Source organism: Crocodylus porosus, unplaced genomic scaffold (assembly GCF_001723895.1).
Source record: "Crocodylus porosus isolate Cpor-Errol unplaced genomic scaffold, CroPor_comp1, whole genome shotgun sequence".
Classification (NCBI taxonomy): domain Eukaryota; kingdom Metazoa; phylum Chordata; order Crocodylia; family Crocodylidae; genus Crocodylus; species Crocodylus porosus.
The window spans coordinates 2392975-2411932 of record NW_017728913.1 but is presented as its reverse complement, the minus strand read 5'-3'; the positions used below and the strand labels follow the sequence as shown (position 1 = coordinate 2411932).

General features: G+C 43.0%; 1 protein-coding gene across 2 annotated transcripts in view; it reads left to right on the top strand.

Annotated features, from left to right (window-relative positions):
- The window catches only part of NDUFC1 (NADH:ubiquinone oxidoreductase subunit C1), a 20318-nt gene extending 3046 nt beyond the window's left edge, over positions 1–17272 (top strand). Inside the window, exons 3-6 of one of the 2 annotated variants that reach the window (XM_019534362.1) lie at positions 2046–2127; positions 12694–12800; positions 13866–13972; positions 16994–17272. In XM_019534362.1, the coding sequence (XP_019389907.1) occupies positions 2046–2127; positions 12694–12800; positions 13866–13972; positions 16994–17027 (330 nt within the window). In that variant the 3' untranslated portion in view covers positions 17028–17272. The remainder of the gene's footprint in view (positions 1–2045; positions 2128–12693; positions 12801–13865; positions 13973–16993) is intronic. The other variant, XM_019534363.1, reaches the window with a different exon arrangement.
- The last annotated feature ends 1686 nt before the right edge of the window (positions 17273–18958 follow it).

Genomic DNA, 18958 nt, shown 5'->3' with positions numbered 1-18958 from the left:
CTCGGCCTGACCAGTGCCGCATAGAGGGGGAGTATCACCTTGGACCTGCTTGAGATGCATCTGTGGATGCATGACAAGGTGTGTTTGGTCTTTCTGACTGCATCCCCACACTTCCGGCCCTTGTTCATCTTGGCATCAATGATGACTCCAAGATCCTTTTCTGCCTCTGCACTGATGAGAAGGGAGTTCCCCAGCCTGCAGGTCTGGTGCTGGTTCTTCCTCCCCAGGTGTATCACCTTGCATTTGTCAATGTTGAATCCCATTCTATTCTCATCCGCCTACCCCTGTAACCTGTCTAGGTCCAATTGTAGCCTATTCCTTCCTTCTAACGTGCCCACATCTCCCCCCACATCTTAGTGTCATCAGCAAATTCAAACAAGGTGCTTTTTACCCCCTCGTCCAAGTCACTGATGAAGAAATGTTGAATAATGCGGGCCTGAGGACCGAGCCTTGTGGAACCCCACTGCCCACATCCCTCCAGGTTGAAAATGGCCCATCCACCACTACACTCTGGGTGCGGCCCTCCAGCCAGTTGGCGACCCATTTGACTGTGTAAGTTTCGACACCACAGTCCCCCCGTTTTTTAATAAGAACAGGGTAAGTGACAGTGTCGGAGTCTTTCCGGACTTTTGGAAGGCCTATGTCCACTACTACCTCTGCATTTAAGGATTTGGTAACCTGGTCGTAGAAGGCCACTAGGTTGGGCTGACAGGACCTGCCGCTAATGAACCCATGTTGGTTGCCCCTAAACATAATCTCCCCTGCTGGCCACTCATGGACATGTACCAGAATAATTCTCTCAAAAAGCTTACCCAGGATCGAGCTAAGACTAACTGGCCTGTAGTTCTCTGGGTCTTCCTTCCTCCCTTTTTTGAAGATGGGAACCACATTGGTCGTCTTCCAGTTCTCTGGCACCACACCAGAGCACCACAAGTGCTTGTTAAGCTGTGCCAGGGGTCCTGCAATGACCTCAGCTAATTCCCTTGGCACTCTGGGGTGGAGATTGGATGCATTTAAATCAGCTCGTTCAGACTGAGAGGAAGAGAGGGTTAGGGATGGGCTCTGGGCAGCAGCATCAGGCTCCACAGCCCTGGCATCAGCTCTGTGCTGGCGGTAACTGCATTCACGCCTCAGAGCAGAGCATGGGGATAAACCTGCTCTCTGCTTTGAGGTGCACATGCAGTCACCAGCATGGAGCTGATGCTGGGGCTGTGGAGCCCGGTACAGCTGTTTGCAGCCTGACTGCTGCCTGCTGCAGCTGCCCCAGAGCCCAGGCTTTCTACAAGCAGGGTAGTGGCAGCACAGGGCTCTTCCCCATGTTCAGGGGCAGCGGCACTGGTGGGGGGAAGGAAGCAGCCCCCCTCCCATCACTGCAGTCTGCCCCGAGTGCTGGGAAAAGCCCAGTGCCTCCGTCAGCCCCACTGCCCGCAGTGAACTGGGCTCTGGGTGGGCTGGGTCATGGGGATAATCCCCACAGTGCAGGAGGGAGCAGGGCAGCGCACTCTGGGGTTCCTGGTCTGCCCCAAAGATCAGACAGGATAACAAAGGAAAGAAAACTTACCTGCCTGTTGGTGGGGAATGCGCAGGTATCCATGTGTCCGCCCTCCCCCTCCTGCAGCAGCCTTTGGCCGGCTTGGGGGTGGGGACGAGTGGCTGGACATGAACACGGAGGCAGCAGGGGGAATGGCAGTGCCCCTTGCTGTGGGGGTTCTCTGTGGCTGTGTACCCCCTGCCTGCGTCTTGCATACCCCCAGGGGTACGCTTACCACAGGTTGAGAAAATATGGTGTAGGCCAATCCATCATGGCAACTGCTTTTTCCATCTAGTTTAGTATCCTGCCTGTTAGTGACCAGCAGTGTACAGTTGTGGAATAATCTGCCCTTCTAGAAAGTCCCCTCCTATAGTTAGACAGTGGCTTGTGTTCTGAAGCTTGATAGTTGCATCTGCTCAAAAATTGTAGTTCATCTTGTTTTACTATAAGAACTCGGGCCCTAGTTCACTGCTTGCCTGCATGGCCTTGTATAACCTACAATGTCATCTAACAGCTCTTCGTGATACGCAAGAGGGATTTGAAGGAATATGAAAGAAGACAAAAAGCACTAACCGAAACATGTACAGACACTCAGAGTGAGTATACAAATGTAGACTAATATATTTAACTGAAACCCTGGAATCTTGCAAGGTGCCTTGTAGCTTTCATTCACAGTCAATAGTGTGGGAATTGGTAGTTTTGTCCTTTCCTCCTTTTTTTTTTTTTTTTTTTCCTGTTCCCTAGCTGCTTCAGTCCTGCTATTGTCCTTTATTCTGTTACTGATTTTAAAGCCAGTAACTTTTTGACGACAAAATAGGAGACTAGCAGTTCATTGGTATGTCAAATTGCTTATCATACCCAACTCATTGTTTCTCTTTTAGGCCATAAGCCCCTAAAATGTAAATGTTCTTTTCTTTTTTTATGTTTGTACAGTGCAGAAATAAGTATGATCTTGTAAGTAAAAGATGATAGTATTTAAGGAATAAAATAGCATAATAAAAGAAGAATTCAACTTGTTGGATGATCAGGACCATAATAAAAGTCAGTATATTCTTCAGTGAATAGTCTCACATTTTATAATGTTGTACTTCGTTGACATAGATTTCATAGATGTCTAGAGTTGGAAGAGATCATCGGGTCCTACCCCCTGCTTCAGGCAGAAAAGAGTGCTGAGGTTAAGTAACCCCAGCCAGATACCTGTCTAATCCCCTCTTGAGCACTTCCAGGATTGGGGAAAGTACCCACCTCCCTTGGAAACCCATTCCATATTTTGGCAGCTCTTACCGTAAAGAATTTCTTCCTTATGTCCAATCTAAATCTGCTTTCCTTCAGTTTGTGGCCATTATTTCTGGTAACCCTGAGGGGTGCCCTGGTAAACAGTGTCCCGTTTCCTGTTGCGCTCCCCTGATGAGTTTGTAGGCAGGCACAAGATCGCCTCTCAGCCTTCTCTTGCCGAGGCTGAAGAGATTCAGATCTCTCAGTCTGTCTTCATAGGGTGTTACCTGCAGGCCCTCAACCATGTGAGTAGCCCTTCTCTGAACCCTCTCCAGGTTATCCACATCCCCCTTGAAGTGTGGCACCCAAAACTTGACGCAGTACTCCATCTGCAGCCTCACCAATTCCGCACAGAGGGGAATTATCACTTCCCTAGACCTGCTCGTGATACACTTGCTGACACAAGAGAGAATGCGGTTAGCCTTGCTTATTAGCTCGTTACACTAGCAACTTATGTTCATTTTTGCATCAACCAGGACTCCGAGATCCCTTTTCACTGTTGTGGTACTCAGAATGGTACCCCCCCCCCCAGTCTGTAGGTGTGTTGGAGATCCTTTTTTCCCAGGTGCAACGCGTTGCATTTATCCTCGTTGAATTGCATCCTGTTTTGTTCTGCCCACTTCCTCAGTCTGTCCAAATCTGCCTGAATTCGCTCCCTGCCCTCCATTGTGTTTTACTATGCCCCATAGTTTAGTGTCATCTACGAATTTGGACAAGGTGCTTTCAACACCTTCATCCAAATCGCTGATGAAGAAATTAAACAGTACTGGTCCAAGGACAGAACCTTGGGGGACACCACTGTCTACATCCCTCCATGGAGAAACCGCCCTATCCACCACCACCACGCTCTAGGTGCATCCCATAAACCCGTTACTCACCCACCTTACTGTGAAAGAATCCCTATCACAGCTACTCAGTTTATGTGTAAGAATTGGGTATGACACTGTGTCAAAAGCCTCTTTAAAATTCAGGTAAACAATATCTACTTGCTCCCCTGCATCTAAGCACTTTGAAACCTGGTCATAAAAAGAGACCAGGTTAGTCAGGCAGGATCTGCCTGCTATAAACCCATGCTGGTTGCCCCTCACCATTGTGCTACCCGCTGGCTCCCTGCGAATATGATCCTTAATGGTTTTTTCTAAGGTCCTGCTGAGAATAGAGGTGAGGCTAACTGGCCTATAATTACCTGGGTCCTCCTTCCTCCCCTTCTTGAAGATAGGGACCATGGCCCTTTTCCATTCCTTTGGGACCTGTCCCAAGTGCCACAAGCGCTCAAACAGCTGCGCCAGTGGTTCTGCTATGTCATTGGCCAATTTCTTTAGTACCCTATGTGGGTATTTAAGTGCCCCTTCATTAGGTCAGTGCTAACCATTGGTGGATTGGTACAACTCTCACTCCAGACTGTAGACTCATTGGGAGGTCCATTTGTATCTGTGTCCAGGAAAACAAGCAAAGAAATTATTTAAGAACTCTGTTTCTTCCATCCTATCAGTTATGAGTTGCCCTAATCCATTCTGTAGTGGCCCTATCTTACCCTGCACCTTCTTCCTGCTCTCTATGTACTTAAGGAAGGACTTCTTGTTATCCTTAATCCTTATTGCCAACTTGAGTTCTGTATCTGCTTTGGCCTTTCTCACTGCTTCCCTACAAGCATAAGCCAAGTAGGTATACTCTTCCTTGGTGGCTGCCCCTGCTTACACAGCTTGTAGACCTCTTTTTTCCTCTGAAGGCTTCCCTGGATTTTTCTGCTCAGCCAAGAAAGTTGGTTCTTTTGCCACCCTTTGCATGTACTGGCATAGCGTCCCTCTGTGCCTGTAGGATCAGTCGCTTGAGGAACTCCCACCCTTCTTGGACCCCCACCTCAGATGTGATTGCCCCTCAGGCCCACCCTAACCAATCTCCTGAGCTCATTGAAGTGCTAGACTTCTGGAAGGCCAGCTAATGCCCTACTATTTGTCTTTCCCACCTTACACTGGATAGTGAATCCTATCAACTGGTGGTCATTATCCCCTAGATTACCTTGTACTTGTAGCTCCCCTACCAAGTCGTCTCCTGAGGCCAGCACCAAGTCAAGTAAGGCATCTCTCCTAGTGGGACTGCATACTTCTTGTGTTGGATGCAGGTCCTGTATGCAGGTTAAGAACCTATGTGAACGGGCAGACCTAGCCAACTGCTCCTCCCAGCAGATGTCCAGGTAATTTGGGTCACCCATAACAACTAGGTCTTTTGAGTATGATGCCCTTGAGAGCTGTTTTGAGAACTCTAGGTCTAACTCTTCCCCCTGGTGTGGGGGTCTGTAGTAGACCCCTACTACCAAGTCCCTTTCATCCATACCCCCTTGTAATCTGACTCATAGGACTCTGATTTGCCCATCCTCTGTCCCCATCTTTATTACAGAGGATGCATATTGTTCCCTAATATATAGAGCAATGCCCTCCTCCCCTCCCTGCCTTTTCCCCAACCTGTCCTGCCTGTATAACCTGTAGCTTTCAATGCCCACTGCTCAGTCATGAGTAGGGTCCCACTAGGTTTCTATTAGACCAACCAGGTCGAGGTCTTTGTTTGTAAGCAGGAGGGCAAGTTCCTCCTGCTTGTTTCCCGCACTTCTAGCATTAGTATACAGACACCCAAGCCCCCCACGTGCCCCCTCCCCCCCGAAGGGGAATTCTAAGAGCACCTATCGTGATTTTTAGTGGGCCTCTTAGTACTTACCTGGTCACTTCCAGCATGCAGTTCATGGCTTGTCCTACCTGGTCTTGTCCTGACCTCAACATCCCTGTCCCCCGACGACGTTAGTTTAAAGCTCTACGTAGGAGGCCTGCTAATAGATAAAGGGGTCTGACATAGATAATACTGAAGCTAAATCTCAATGTGTGTGGACTTGATATGCCTTATAGGGCCATCAGAAGTGGTAATTTTCCCTTCTGCATGTTAAACATGACATTTTTTTTAAAGCTAGTGCAAAACATTTAACTTATGGGTTTATACTGGTTTATATGTAGCTTTACAAAAGCACTTTACTTGGGGAAAAAAATCCTGTAATCTTATGGCCACTGTTTTTACTATAAACGCAATACAAAATATTTCATTGCAGTTATCTAATTAAATGTCTTTATGTTAATATTACATATGTTTTTCTTTCCTCTAGATTGCTAAATCATGAAGCATATCTTCAGTGGTTATAGTCAACATGACAATGAATAACTGTAAAAAAAAAATATATATATATCCAGATAACCATGTCTTTACCAGTCCACTCATTTATGTGCAGAACTGTGAAATAAATGGTAACATTTGAAGGATGTTTGTCAACTGTGTTTTCTTGCCAGATTATTTTATTCTGAAGATCTGTGGAAAGGTTTCCTTGAATAGAATCAAAGCTACTGTTTTTATAATTTGGCGGTGGGGGTTGTTTGTTTAATAAGCTGTTCTTTTTATTTAACTTCATTACTCTGGAAGGTAGTTTATATTAAAAAATAAAACAAAATGAGTGTATTACAATGTTCCCCAGACTAGTATATTGAATTAATACACTGTTTTCCCCCTAGTTGTCTTTCTCACTAACCTTACAGAATAAACCATGTATAGGCTTATGTCAATGTAAAGTCATGAAAGCAGTCTATGATAAAAGTTGTAATCTATTTAAAATGCTAAAATGTGATTTATTTTTTTTCAATGTGAAAAGCCAGAAATGCACAAAAGAGTTATTTTAATAAGTATAAACCTTATTTGAGATACCACCTAGTCTTTAGCTTGTCCCTTCTGGAGCTGCTGCCATTCATGTTATGCATTTATAGTTAAACTTGAAGTAGCTCCTAAAATACTTCTCTAACCATATCTGCTCTGCAAGACATTTTTGGGGTTAATTTTACTTGGAAAAATGTGCTTGAGACCTTCAGTTGAAAGGTACACAGTGGATTTTTAGGCCTCTTCAGCCGTTGATTTGGTTTGGCCGATATGTTTGGGAGGGGGTTTAGTAGCAGGGTGGGCAATGATAGACAAGTTCCATAAATGGTGTGTGGTGTCCCTTTTGAGAGTTACAAAGTAGGAATAAAGGTTAATTTTAGCCTCTTAAAGGTAGGTTAAAATCTGGCCTTCAGTGTAATAGTTCAGTTTTTGTACAGCTACAGTTGCTAGTTCCTCTGATATGCAATCTTTATCCTCTGTGATAGAATGGTTCTTTTGAGACTTGCGGAAGCACAGTTCTGTGGGGAAAGTAAAACCTGTGATGACCTTATTTTAATATTTTGGAGACTGACTTAGCCTTCATCCTGAATCAACACTTCCAGTTAACACAGAGCTCTTACAAGTAAAAGTTAATAATGCAAAGAGAGCTACATTACTGAATGTTACTTCAAATCTAATTTCATCTCTAAAGTTGGGTGTATGGAGCATCCAGGCAAGTCAGTATGCTCTCAAGTATATCTACAAGTGCAGTTTGGCCTGTAGGATTGGTAGCTGTTCTAGAAGATGCACAGATAAAGCGATAAAACTTGTAATCAGACAGAAGCTGCTGCAGTACTATTCTTCCAAATGATCTCAGTAATAAAATGCTGAGGTTGTACAGCCAGAGGTAGTTCCTCTAATTCTTGCATTCCAGCGTAACTGTTTTTAGTATTTCAAACTTGGAAAAGATGGATGAGAGAAACCTCTGGAATCCCAACAGCCAGGGTGCAAATTCAAAGTTAGGTGGGTTTTCTGGAACTAAATTTCCACTATCCTCTCATTCTGCCTGTCAGTTTTCATTCTGTTGATGGCTTTGACATCCATCCTTTCTGTGGTCATTCACTTTATAATAGGAAAAAGGAGACGACTGCAGAATTCTGACCCTGATATTCAGCTGGCTGTGCATTATCATAGCTAACAAATCTTTGCCCTTTCCCCTCTCTTATTAATTGGCAGGTTTTAACATAGAAGGGTTGACTTCTTTGTTTGTACTAAGGCCTTGCCTGAATGGGGGAAATTCACCTGCTTAGCTGTTTTGCTATTACTACTAGTATTACTTATTTTTATGTTAGCCTTTCTGAAATTACTTCCTTGTAGATAGGTTGTTACAGAACAAAAGTGACTTTTGGTAAAATTGCTATTTCAGATAAACCTACTTTTACTCCAGAACATTCCTGTCATTACAGAATTATTCCAGAATCTTTTTAGCACCTGTGGATTTCACAGTATCCAGTCTATGTGGAAATCGTAATAAGGCCCAATTTGCATGAACTGTTTCAAAGTACGCTAGGCAGACGAGGTTCTTTGGGTAAATCCAGTATCTTTTATTAGACCACCTAATAATTAGTTGGTTTAATAAAAGGTCTTGGATTTACCCAAAGAACTTGTCTGCCTATATCCTTAGACCAATATGGCTACAACTTATACCCATCAAAGTACACTTAGGTTCAAGTTAATTTGGTATGCTATCTATCTAATTCAGTCTGCACGCATTAATGGCCTCATGGCTAATTTCTGTTAAATGTCTTAGAAGAAATATTGCAAAAGTTATTGCTAAGGGTTCAGTGATTTTTTTTTTTTTTTTTTTTTTTAAGGGAGCAGTTTATGTACTGTACCCTGAATTTCATTTGGCCTTGCTGACTTAAACATGCATCCCCTCTAAATACTCTATCACCTTTTACCTCTTTAACCTGTTTTTTTTGTACTTTGGCCTACATTTTCATCTCCTTGTTAAATCAGTTTTAGTATCTGGTCACAACTTAGCTTTTTAAGTTAGGACTGAAGCAAAAAAGGCATAGAATACTACAGCCTTCTCTGCATCATCTGTTGTTCTCTCTCCTTTTCTTTTTTAGCACGCATTTTGGTATCTTTCTTTTCTAATGTACGCTCCCCTCTTGTTGCTGCCTGTTATGTTTTTTGCTACTTGGAATTCATTTTGTGCCTTGGCATTTCAGGTTTTTATCCTTCATACTTGTATGTTTCCATTTCAATTCCTTTTTAAATTTTTAGGTCATTGAAGAGCTTGTGATGCAGCCCTAACAGTCTCTTGCTATGCTTCCTGATTTAGTTTCACATAGAGCTAGGTTGCTGTTGTGCCTCTTAATAGTCTCAGTAACTGCCAGTTTCTCTGCACTCCTTAATCTGTGGGATGATCTTACCAATTTCCTGAATTTAAAGTCTGCTTTTTGCAAATTCATTTTTTTTTCTGCTGCTCTCCTTGATTTTCCCTTCCCCATATACTTGCTTTTCCATAAAAGCAGTGAACTCTGATCATTTCATGATAGCAGCTTTTGCTATAATTACCTTCCACCTGTGGATTTTCAGTCAATTCCTCCTTATTTGTCAGAACCAAATCTAAAACAGCTGATTTCTTAGTAACTTTCTTCACCTTTGAAAACAGCAAATTGTCCCAAACACATTCCATATCTTTGACTTACTGTGTGTGTGGTGGTGTGTTGTTTTGGTTTGTTTTCCCCTGACACACAATCTAAGTTCCCTGTTACGACTGGGTCCCCTACTATGGACACTCATGACTACTCAGTCTCATCTAGTACCTTTTGTCAACTAGTGATCTATATTCCATCTCCCATGACATTATCTGAGGGAGGGCAGAAAAGGAAGAGGAAGAACAAAGTAAAATCCCACCATGTCTCATATCAGTTGCATCATGATTTCAGTTGTGATTTTCAGCTTTCCCATAGTTTTGACATCTCATATTCAGCAGGTTGCCTGGTTGTTTTCATTTGTTGTAGTGTCCCATTTCCCACTGGGATTCTAGTAGATTATTGTTATTTGGACTCTTATCATCATTCCATTTAAACCTACTTTAAAGCCCTCAGTGTTTGTATGGTTTGCACGTCTGTGTCCAGAGTTACTCCTCCCCTCTTATGAGTAAATTATAGTAAAATGTACCAAGAGACTAGTTTCAGGGATGTAGCTGGTAGCTGTGTTGGTCTTAGACAAAAAATGCAAAACAACTATTTGTTCAGAGATGGTACCTTTTATTAGACCGCTTAAGAAATTGCAAAAAGAAATGATCTTCTTCTGCAAGCTTTCAGGCACATGCAACCTTCCTCAGGCTCAGGGAAAAGTGAGATTCAGCTCACTGAGCCTGTCCTACGTGTATATTGAAGGGCAAATGGCTATGTGTTTGCAGTGAAACACAGGAAACCAAGTTAGGCTGAAGACAAGTGGAAGGCAAGGTAGATTTACACCCTGTAGACCGACCAACCAACAGCTGTATACAGCATGGGCAATAGTGAAACATGCCTAGAGCCCAGCTCCTGTTACTATAAAGGAAATGAAAGGCAAATGCGCAGTAAGGTAGATTGCACTGTATGGATAAACGTGTGTGTGTGTTCTGCATCTGTGTATATCTGCATATGTACGTGTATCTGTGTGCGCACCTATATGTGCATGCGTATGTGTGCATAAACGTAACGTATGTATACACGCAAACATATATACCCGAGTACATCTACGTGCATATACATAAACACACATACATGCACACGCGCAGGCCGCTGAGACCCCCATCCCCCTCACGCCCACCTTCAGCCCACTCGCAGCCCCACCCTGTGACGCAGGCCGTGGCGGGGGCGGTGCCGTGACGCAACCACGCCGTTGCGAAGCTCATTGGCTGGGGGCGCTAGCTCCGCCCCCTGCCCCTTAGTCGCTGCAGTTCCGCCGACCTTGCTGCTGGGTCGGAGCTGCTGCTGCTGTCTGCCTTCCTACGTCCGCGTGGGTCCGTGCAGAGCCCCCGGGAGATGCTGGCCACCCTCTTGGCCCGGGCGCCCGGCGCCCTCCGCGCGTCCGCCGCCCTCCTTGCGCGCGGTAAGGAACTGTGGCGGGGCAGCCGGGCCCAGGGCAAGTGAAGGTCACGGGTGGGGTGGCGGGGGGCAGCCCTGGGGCATGGAGGGGGTGGGGGAGGTGGGTACAGCCCAGCCCTGCTGCCGCCCTGCGACTCACCTTACTGCCGTGGGGAGGGAGGAGAAGGAACAGGGAACGGGGAATATGCCCTTTGCTGCTGGGAGGGCCCCAGCGCAGCAGCTTCAGGCTCTGGAGCTTCACCTTTTGCTGGGAGGCTGCCCAGGCCATTCCTTCCAACCTTTGCCAGTTATTTTTCCTCCTAGAGCGCTGCACCCCTCACCTGTTAGCGCAAGGGTTGAGGTGTGGTTTGCTCACGAGAGCGGCTGTGTGCACATAGGCACTTCCTTGTTTTCAGTTGGACTGTGCTCCCTCAAGAAGGTTGGATCTGCGCAGCCTCTGTTCATCCTTGGGGGTTTTTAAGACCCGGATAGACGATGCCTTGGCTGGAATGGTCTCATTGGAGGTGATGTTTCTGTGAGCAGGAGGTGGCCTAGCCCTCCACAGGTCCCTTCCAACCTGAATTTTCTCTGATTCACATTCTCTGTTTTTGTGATCACGGTTTTCAAAATGAGCAACTTTCCCTGACTGCGGCAAGGCAGCCTCAGAGGAGAAATAGTCAGTACCATCTAAGGGCCTTTCAGGTGATCCTCTGAAACATGAATGACTGGTGTATCCCAAGACTGGGGGGGCAGGACATCATGGTGATGAGTGAGGACCGCCCACAGGTGTTGGTGGGGGTGGCGAGTGGCGGTCGCCTGCAGAAGCCAGCAGCATCCAATCTCAGGTGGGGCACTTGCCCCACCTGCCCTTCCCTGCCCCACACAGCACCTATGCTCTGAAATGTCAAAGACGGCTCTGATCACTGCAAATACCTTCAGATTCTACTGACTATTGCTAATCTGATGGCAGTTTAACACAAGTGATGCACAAGCCACACTAAAACGCAAGTGTGAGTCTTTGCTTATGCAACAAAGCAGCCATACTTCATCCATATTTATGCAGATGTTGGAGCATCTACTAGAGTTCCTCCATTTCAAAGAGTGTGAGCAGTATGTCATGAGACCAGTGCTGCTCAGCTAACAGGATAGTAATAGCTGGAGAAAGAGATAATTCTTACTGCTACTGGTTCTGTTTACAGCTGTTGAAACAACTGCAATGTACAAGAGGCAAGGATTTTTGTGGGCAATACCTTTCACTGATTCTACTTTTAAATTCAGATAAAAACTTTGAACTTACGGTGAAGTTGCTGAGAAGCTGGAGCTGTTACTGTTGCCCTAAATAGTCTCATCATAAATGTGCTGCAGAACTTGTTAATACCTAAGGAAAGTTCCTTGAGAAAGAGCATGTTCTTAGGGTAATTTTAACTTGGGATTGTAATTTTAAAAAAATCATTAGGTTCCAAAAATGTGCATAGATGGGTCTTTCTCCCTTCCCCCCCAACTTTGTCATGTAAAATAGAGTTCCTGTTAGCATTAAATCTAAGTGAGCAGCAAACAACTAGCATTAGACGAAAACAAATGCTACCCTGTCTCATAACAACTTAGGCCTCCTATCAGTAAGAAGAATTGTGCAATGCCTGCTTTTCCTCTATTTCCCTTCTTCCATATGCCTGAGAGAACAGACATTGTAAGTATATCCTGAAGGGTCAACAAATCCAGGTTTTTTAGGGCCAGGAATCAAAAGGCAAGGACCACTCTTGGAGGATACCCTGCCAGTAGCCTATCGTTTTAAAACTAGAGGGGCTCTGGTACCTTGGCTGTTCACAACCATAGCAGTCACATGGACAAGGGAGTTCTTTCATATAAGCAGGTCCTTAGGGCAATGTAGACTTAAAATGCCACATGAAAAATGATGGGCAGCCAGGGCAGCTCGCAAAGCACATACGTGAAACTTTCTAATACGATTATCTGCATATCCCACGTAGCTAGCCACCTTCCTCTATCATGCTTCTTCATGCTGAATCTGTTTCTCTTGCCTGATGACCCTGTTCATCATTTCCATATCAGTAAAATACGACAGTTCAAATTACATAATCATACTTTATTAGCACTTTATTTCAATGACTTTTACAGCACCTCTTCGCCAGATGTCATCCGGCAGCACTGCCGCTGGCCCTCTTCGATGGACTTCGGTTCTCTATGCAGCTTCCGGTATTTTTTCCGTTGGTGGCTTATATTATGTAAGTGCCTGGCTATCATGATGTAGCCCCTTCCCCTGAACAGTATAGCAGTATATAAGATGTAGTATAAAGCTTACTACATCTCATCCAGATGCTGTTGATATGTGAGCATGTAATCAAATGGAGACTGAAATATGGAAAAGGAACATCTAGACCCCTTGCCTTTCATCTCTGGGGAATAAAAGGATTTTTGAATTAACTGAATTTGCAGGGGTCTTACCTGGAGGAATCCCTGTCTTCCAAAATGTATGTGAAATCAGTAAAACTGCATGTTTCTCTTCAAGATTCTTAAAGGGGTTTTTTAATGTATGTCTTTCCTCTGTAGCAGAGCAGAAATGAGATAATGTGCAGGAGAGAAAGGCAAAACAGAAAAAGCTGTCTTCCTTTTCCCTTCCCACCACCCCTCTCCTTTAGCGTTAATAACACAATAGGTAAAGGATCAGGCCTATCTGAAGTTAAGGCAAGTCAATCTGAAGTTTGGGTTTAGAATTAGGAGGCTGTCCCTTGTGAACATACTTGTCTGAAGCACAGATATCAGTACTTTAATAATTTGGAGAAGTACCCAGATTTCAGAACTTTCTCTCACTGAATTGTTCATTATCTATTCCAACTTCTCCAGAGTCAGTCTCCTCCCTACTGTTACACATGTCACATTTTCATGTCTCCCCTGTTCCAATTGTCCCTTTCTGTTTTGTTTCCTTTACTGTGAGGCAGTTTCTACTGAACCACAAAGTGCTGCTTTCTTTCCTACCTCTCTCCACAAATCCACCTGTGAGGCAAATAGAATCAACTCACTGAGAGCAACTCAAAAGAGAGAATGTTATTACTGTCATTTTTTTTCATTCTCATACTTCAGGTATTTGGCTTATAACAATTTTTACTGCCTGATGAGGTGGTATGGTATTCAGTTGTAAAGTCATTTCCAAACCTTGCTTTTAATAATCTAAATGGGATCTTTCAGTGTAGGCAAGGGCACTTGTTTAAATATAAATTTGTTTAAGTGTAAATTTTGTGATTTAGTGAGTAGTAGAGATGTGGAAATAAGTGCAGGTGGTTTATTTCCAGGCTTACCGAATAGTCATGTCAAGCAAAGAGAGGTATAATGAACGGCTTCGTTATACTGAAGAAGCACGTGAAAGGGAGCTGAAGGCTTGGTCACAAACCAAAAGTAAGTTGAATTTTTTTTCTTAAGTTTCTCCCTCCCCCCTCAGATACACAAAGATCTGCAAATAATAGAGGATGTTTCAAGATTAGCTAGTCAGAATTCTACAATAGTGTGTGTCACTTCTCCACATGCAATAAGCAGAGCAAGTGAAAAGCAATTAATTTATTGATCCTATGATTTAAATAAATAGTTGTATTCTGCTGCTGTGTCACATTTCAGAGGGTTAGACTTCATGAGAAGGCAGTGAATCTCATAGCAGTCAAATACAATCTGTTTGAAAGGAAGCAGTTAACAGAAAAAACCAGTAATTGTTCACTGAGTGACAGCATGTGATGACTAAAAGCTTAATAGCATTTGACTGCATGCATATTGTTACACAAACAAGTTTTGTCATTTTTGTTTTTGTTGGGGGTAAGATTAACTTTATCCCAGTCAACATTTTGGCTTCAAGCCACATATTATCAAGGAGCCCGGTTGTAATGGAATTTCAGTCAGCTGCACTAAGAAAAATGTTTTTAAGTTTCAGAAATATTGGTACATAAAGCCTGTTTCATTTCTTGTCCACCACATTGTCTTGATCTTATAAGCAGATTATGGAGATGTGAACTATGTTATTTCAGGTTCACCATCACTTTTTTTCTTTTTAAATTATTATTAATTAACTAAGAGGTAAAATGGTGGTGATATTATAGCCTATTCTTTACAAAGAATGTAAAAAGAGACCCTTTATAAGGGCACTGGGGTGATCCATGTATATTGCCTCAATTGCTGTATCATATGGTTTCTGTTTACAAATAAAGACATGGCACTTAGCCACAAAAATAAATACATGGCGCTATCTAAAATTTGCAGATGTAACTGAACGTACACATCAAGAGTAGAGTCCTTGAGTAAGAACGTGCTGTCTTAAAAGTCACTTCTCAAAGTAGAGACTCCTTTTTTACAAGATTGATTTTTTTTTTTTCTTTTATAATTGTATTGAACTGCTGGAGGCTTTTTTCTTTGGAGAGTTGGGTGGGGCGGTGGGGGGAGAAGTTGCTGTTTGACTCATGTACTAGTTTAAACATTTTAACAGCATTTTTAAAAGAATGGTGAAATTAACTCTTTCCTGTTTTTAAACAGCTAGAAATGTTAAGGTTGTTTTCTTAACTTTCCCTTTTGAATGTTGAGAATAGTGTTTGAATAATTAAAAAAACAAAACAAAAAAACCCAAAACAGACCCTCAGAAAAACTAGGCCTTCTACAATTTAAGTTAATTTGATTTAATAAGTATATTGCTTCCTCTTCAGGACCTCTTAAATGAGTCCAGAAAAGATATGGCCTTTTATTGACATAGCCCTATGCAGTGTGACATGGGAATGATCTTGGCGTTACTCTGTTCTGAAGTTATCTCCAAAGTGGTTAGGCAGTCTGCCTATGGCAAATTTAATGAAATACTTGCATATTATTTTTCTCTCTTTGGTATTAGAAGGTGCTGAGGATACTGGCTCTGATCCAGCAAAGCACTTGAGCATATCCCCACTAAAGTAAATAGGTCGGTTTGCACCGTTAAAATGTTGCATGTATTCACAGGCTCTGTTAAGCTGGGGTCAGAGTATCAAGTATCGTGTAACATTGTAACTACCTCAAAAGCTATATTCTTCATTTTGCGATACCAGATAACCTCTGTCTTTATATTTCACAATGACCTGATATGATATGAGCATCCTGTTTTCCCTCTTTTGTTCATAGTTATTTGAAAATTCTTAACGAGTGATTTTTTTGCCCTTAATGAGTAAGCATATACCTAGAAACATGCCCTGTGTTTCTTTCAGGATCATACTCGTGCCTGAATGTCATTCTCAGAGTTTCTACTTTCAATTGAGCCTTTGGGCAACTTTAATCCCAATTTACAGTTGAATCAGCTCTAATATTTCTACCTTTTTGGACTTCTTTTAAACTTTCCTTCTTCCCACACCTCAAAAGTTCCTCCCCTTATATTCACTCAACTGGCTTATGCTTCCTTCTGTTACAGAATCCCCTAAATTACTTTTGCTTTCTTGAAAGCATTTACCTCTGCTCCCTATGCTCAGTGTAGTCCTCGTCATGTTCTGTCTGTCTGTGTGTCATCACCAGCATAGTATAGTATAAGAAACAGGACCGCAATTTTTCTGCCATACTTCCTTTGGATCCAGTCACTCCTTTTGTGCTTTTTTACAGCACTGTGAAAAATAACTAGCTAGAGGACTAATTAAACTACAACTCAGAATATAAAAATCTAGTATCTGAAAGCTAAATGATGCTATTTTTAATCACTTTGTGAAATTTCTGGTCTTGTGGAGATTGGGAAACAATATGAAACGGTGAACAGAGAGAAGCAGCATATCAAAGATGATATCCATGGAACGATAGAAATATTAGCAATATTTGCTAAACATTGCTAATGTAACAGTGTAATCTTCCCAGTTGGGAGAACAGGAATTTACAACTAGAAAGCACGTGGTTGAAAGGGAAACTTGCCCTAATTCACCTATCTAAATTATTTTTTCCTGTTAAATGTGTTCTTCTGGGTCAAACCAAATAGTTTGTTTTCAGAAGATAGCCAGCACTCCCAAATTACATTTATTCAGAAAGACAACATTTAGTAAGCTGTGATGGTCCTAACAAGGGAAATATCAAATGCTGTTCCAGTTTTATTTTAATGTTTTTTGAAAAGTGAACCAGTTCTTATTGATTTAAAAGTTAACTTTTGACAAATCATGGATTTTAAAAGCACAGTGGAAAGCACAAATAGAAATAGTGATGGACTATCCTGGGCATTGTCTGAGATTGTAAAATGAATGTTTGCCCCAAGAGAGTTCACTTCATTACATTAGTCCCTAAGTAAGCGCATGTATTTGCTTGTGTGTCCTCCAGTTTTATTCTCCTGTCATCTTTATACTTGTTCCTAACCTTCTTCTTTTTAGTGGTTAATTTTTTTTCTCTCTAACTTTTAATGGTAAGGCTGATTCAATCTTTCTAATCATTACTCTACTTTTACACTTTCCAGAATAAGATACAAGGGAATTCTGTCGAGGAAGTAAAATAGAAACAAAGGACAGTCGTTCACCATTGCATACCTCGCAGCCTACCTTGGGATGACTTTATGCCTTCTTTTGCAAACGCTCCGTCCTTGTGAGATTTGAAAAGTAATATCTTTGTTTGTTAGGCCAGACCATATTGAGATATTGAATATGTCCTGTAGAAGGCAACTTTGAGATTGTCAAGAATCTGGCCGGTTTGAACGAATGCTATATTTGACTGTCCAATAAAGTGTACTGAATGTTGAGCTTGGCTGTTTAGTCTGTTCTTTGTGTGAGCAGGTTAGTTTCTTGGAAAGATACTATATCTTTAAAGGGACACAGTCAGATACCTTGACCCCAAATTTAGGTTTTCATTAACCAGTGTGATCCATTTTTGATTGGATTCCAAAGCAAACAATGCATCCCTATGCCAGTGTATGAGAACTGGAAGGTAAAACTAATTGATCAGTGTGACTTCTTTTTCTTCTTTTCTTTTTTGTATTTTACTCAATTAAGCAAATGGCAAAATGCCCTTTTCCCCCCAAGGTGCTTCTGAGCTACCATATTTACTGAAATCTAAGTCTACCCTGAATTTAAGATGACCCTCTCATAATTAGAATCTTTATATGGAAAACGTATACGTTGGCTATAATTTTCCAGGTATAGAACCTAATTATTGGAAAGCTGTCTTAAATTTGTCTCATCCACTTCCCTCCCCACTGCTATAGCATGGAAAACAGTGCCTGGGGGTGGGGGGATAAGGGGGTCACGTGGCCCCCTTGCCCTCTTCCCATCCCCCCACTTGCAGCCTTCCTGCCACTGGCACCCTCCCACCACCAGGTCCCCACAGCCTCTGTCCCTCCCACTCACCACAATCCCTCCTCCTTCACACCTGCTCCCCAGTCTCTGCCTCTTTCCCCCTGCCCTCCCCCTTACTGTCAGATGCTGGTGGGCTCTGTTCTCTCCCAGAGTACGTGGGAGTGCAGGCCAGCACTGTCAGCACTGCTGATTGGTGGGGCAGGGAAAAGAGTTTCCATGTGTTCTGTGCCCTGGATGTAACTCAGCCTGATCCAGAGATGAGTTGTACCTGACAGGAAGTGGGGAGAAGTGGGGAGGTGGGGCAGAAGCTGCAATGGGCAAATGGAGGTGGGAAGGCAAGAGGCTGCTGTGGGTCTGACTCTGGCCCTGACCTGGCCTCAGGGTCAGAGTCAGAGCTGCTGCAGCCATGTGCCCCCACTCTGCTTGGTACGCAAATCTAAGATGACCCCCTCCCCACCCTGCTGATAAGGTTGGGGTGGGCAGACCTTATCTTAGATATGAGTAAATATGGTATTTAAAATGAAATTTTCTTTTAGAGCATCTGAGAGTGTTTGTTTCTTTAAGCTCTGGGGTTTTTTTTTTTAAAGCCTCTCTCCTTTGCCTTGAGGCTATATAACAATTTTTTATTTCCTGTTCTGTTCTTCATATGGTGACTGGGGCCCGCTCTAAGGATAAACTAACAGTGCCACATACATTACCTTATGCAGTGTTTGTGCATGCTTGTGTGGTATACTTGTGTGCATGGTCTCTTTCTTGCTCTGGACTATTTTCATTTTTAATGGTTTACCCCCTAGTCAAAGCTAAAATAATGCTTTCACATGAAGTCACATTGGGTTCTCTGAACAGGTTTACCCACAGTGCAGTGCAGACAAATCTCAGAGAAAACTTAGGTTTGGAAACAAGAGAAAGATCAACCATGTGGATGTGAGGTAGCTCTGAGCCTGGTAGCTTGGGTAGGAAGAGCAGCCTCGCTGTGACAGCACAGAGCTCAGTCAGGCAGCAAAACCCCTCAAGAAACAGGATGAGTATCTACATGACTAACTTTAGCCAAGGTCCAGGTTACTGCCACCCTACCCAAATTTTGCCATTTTAAAGCTACTTTGGGTATATCCATGGTAGTCACAAGCATGACA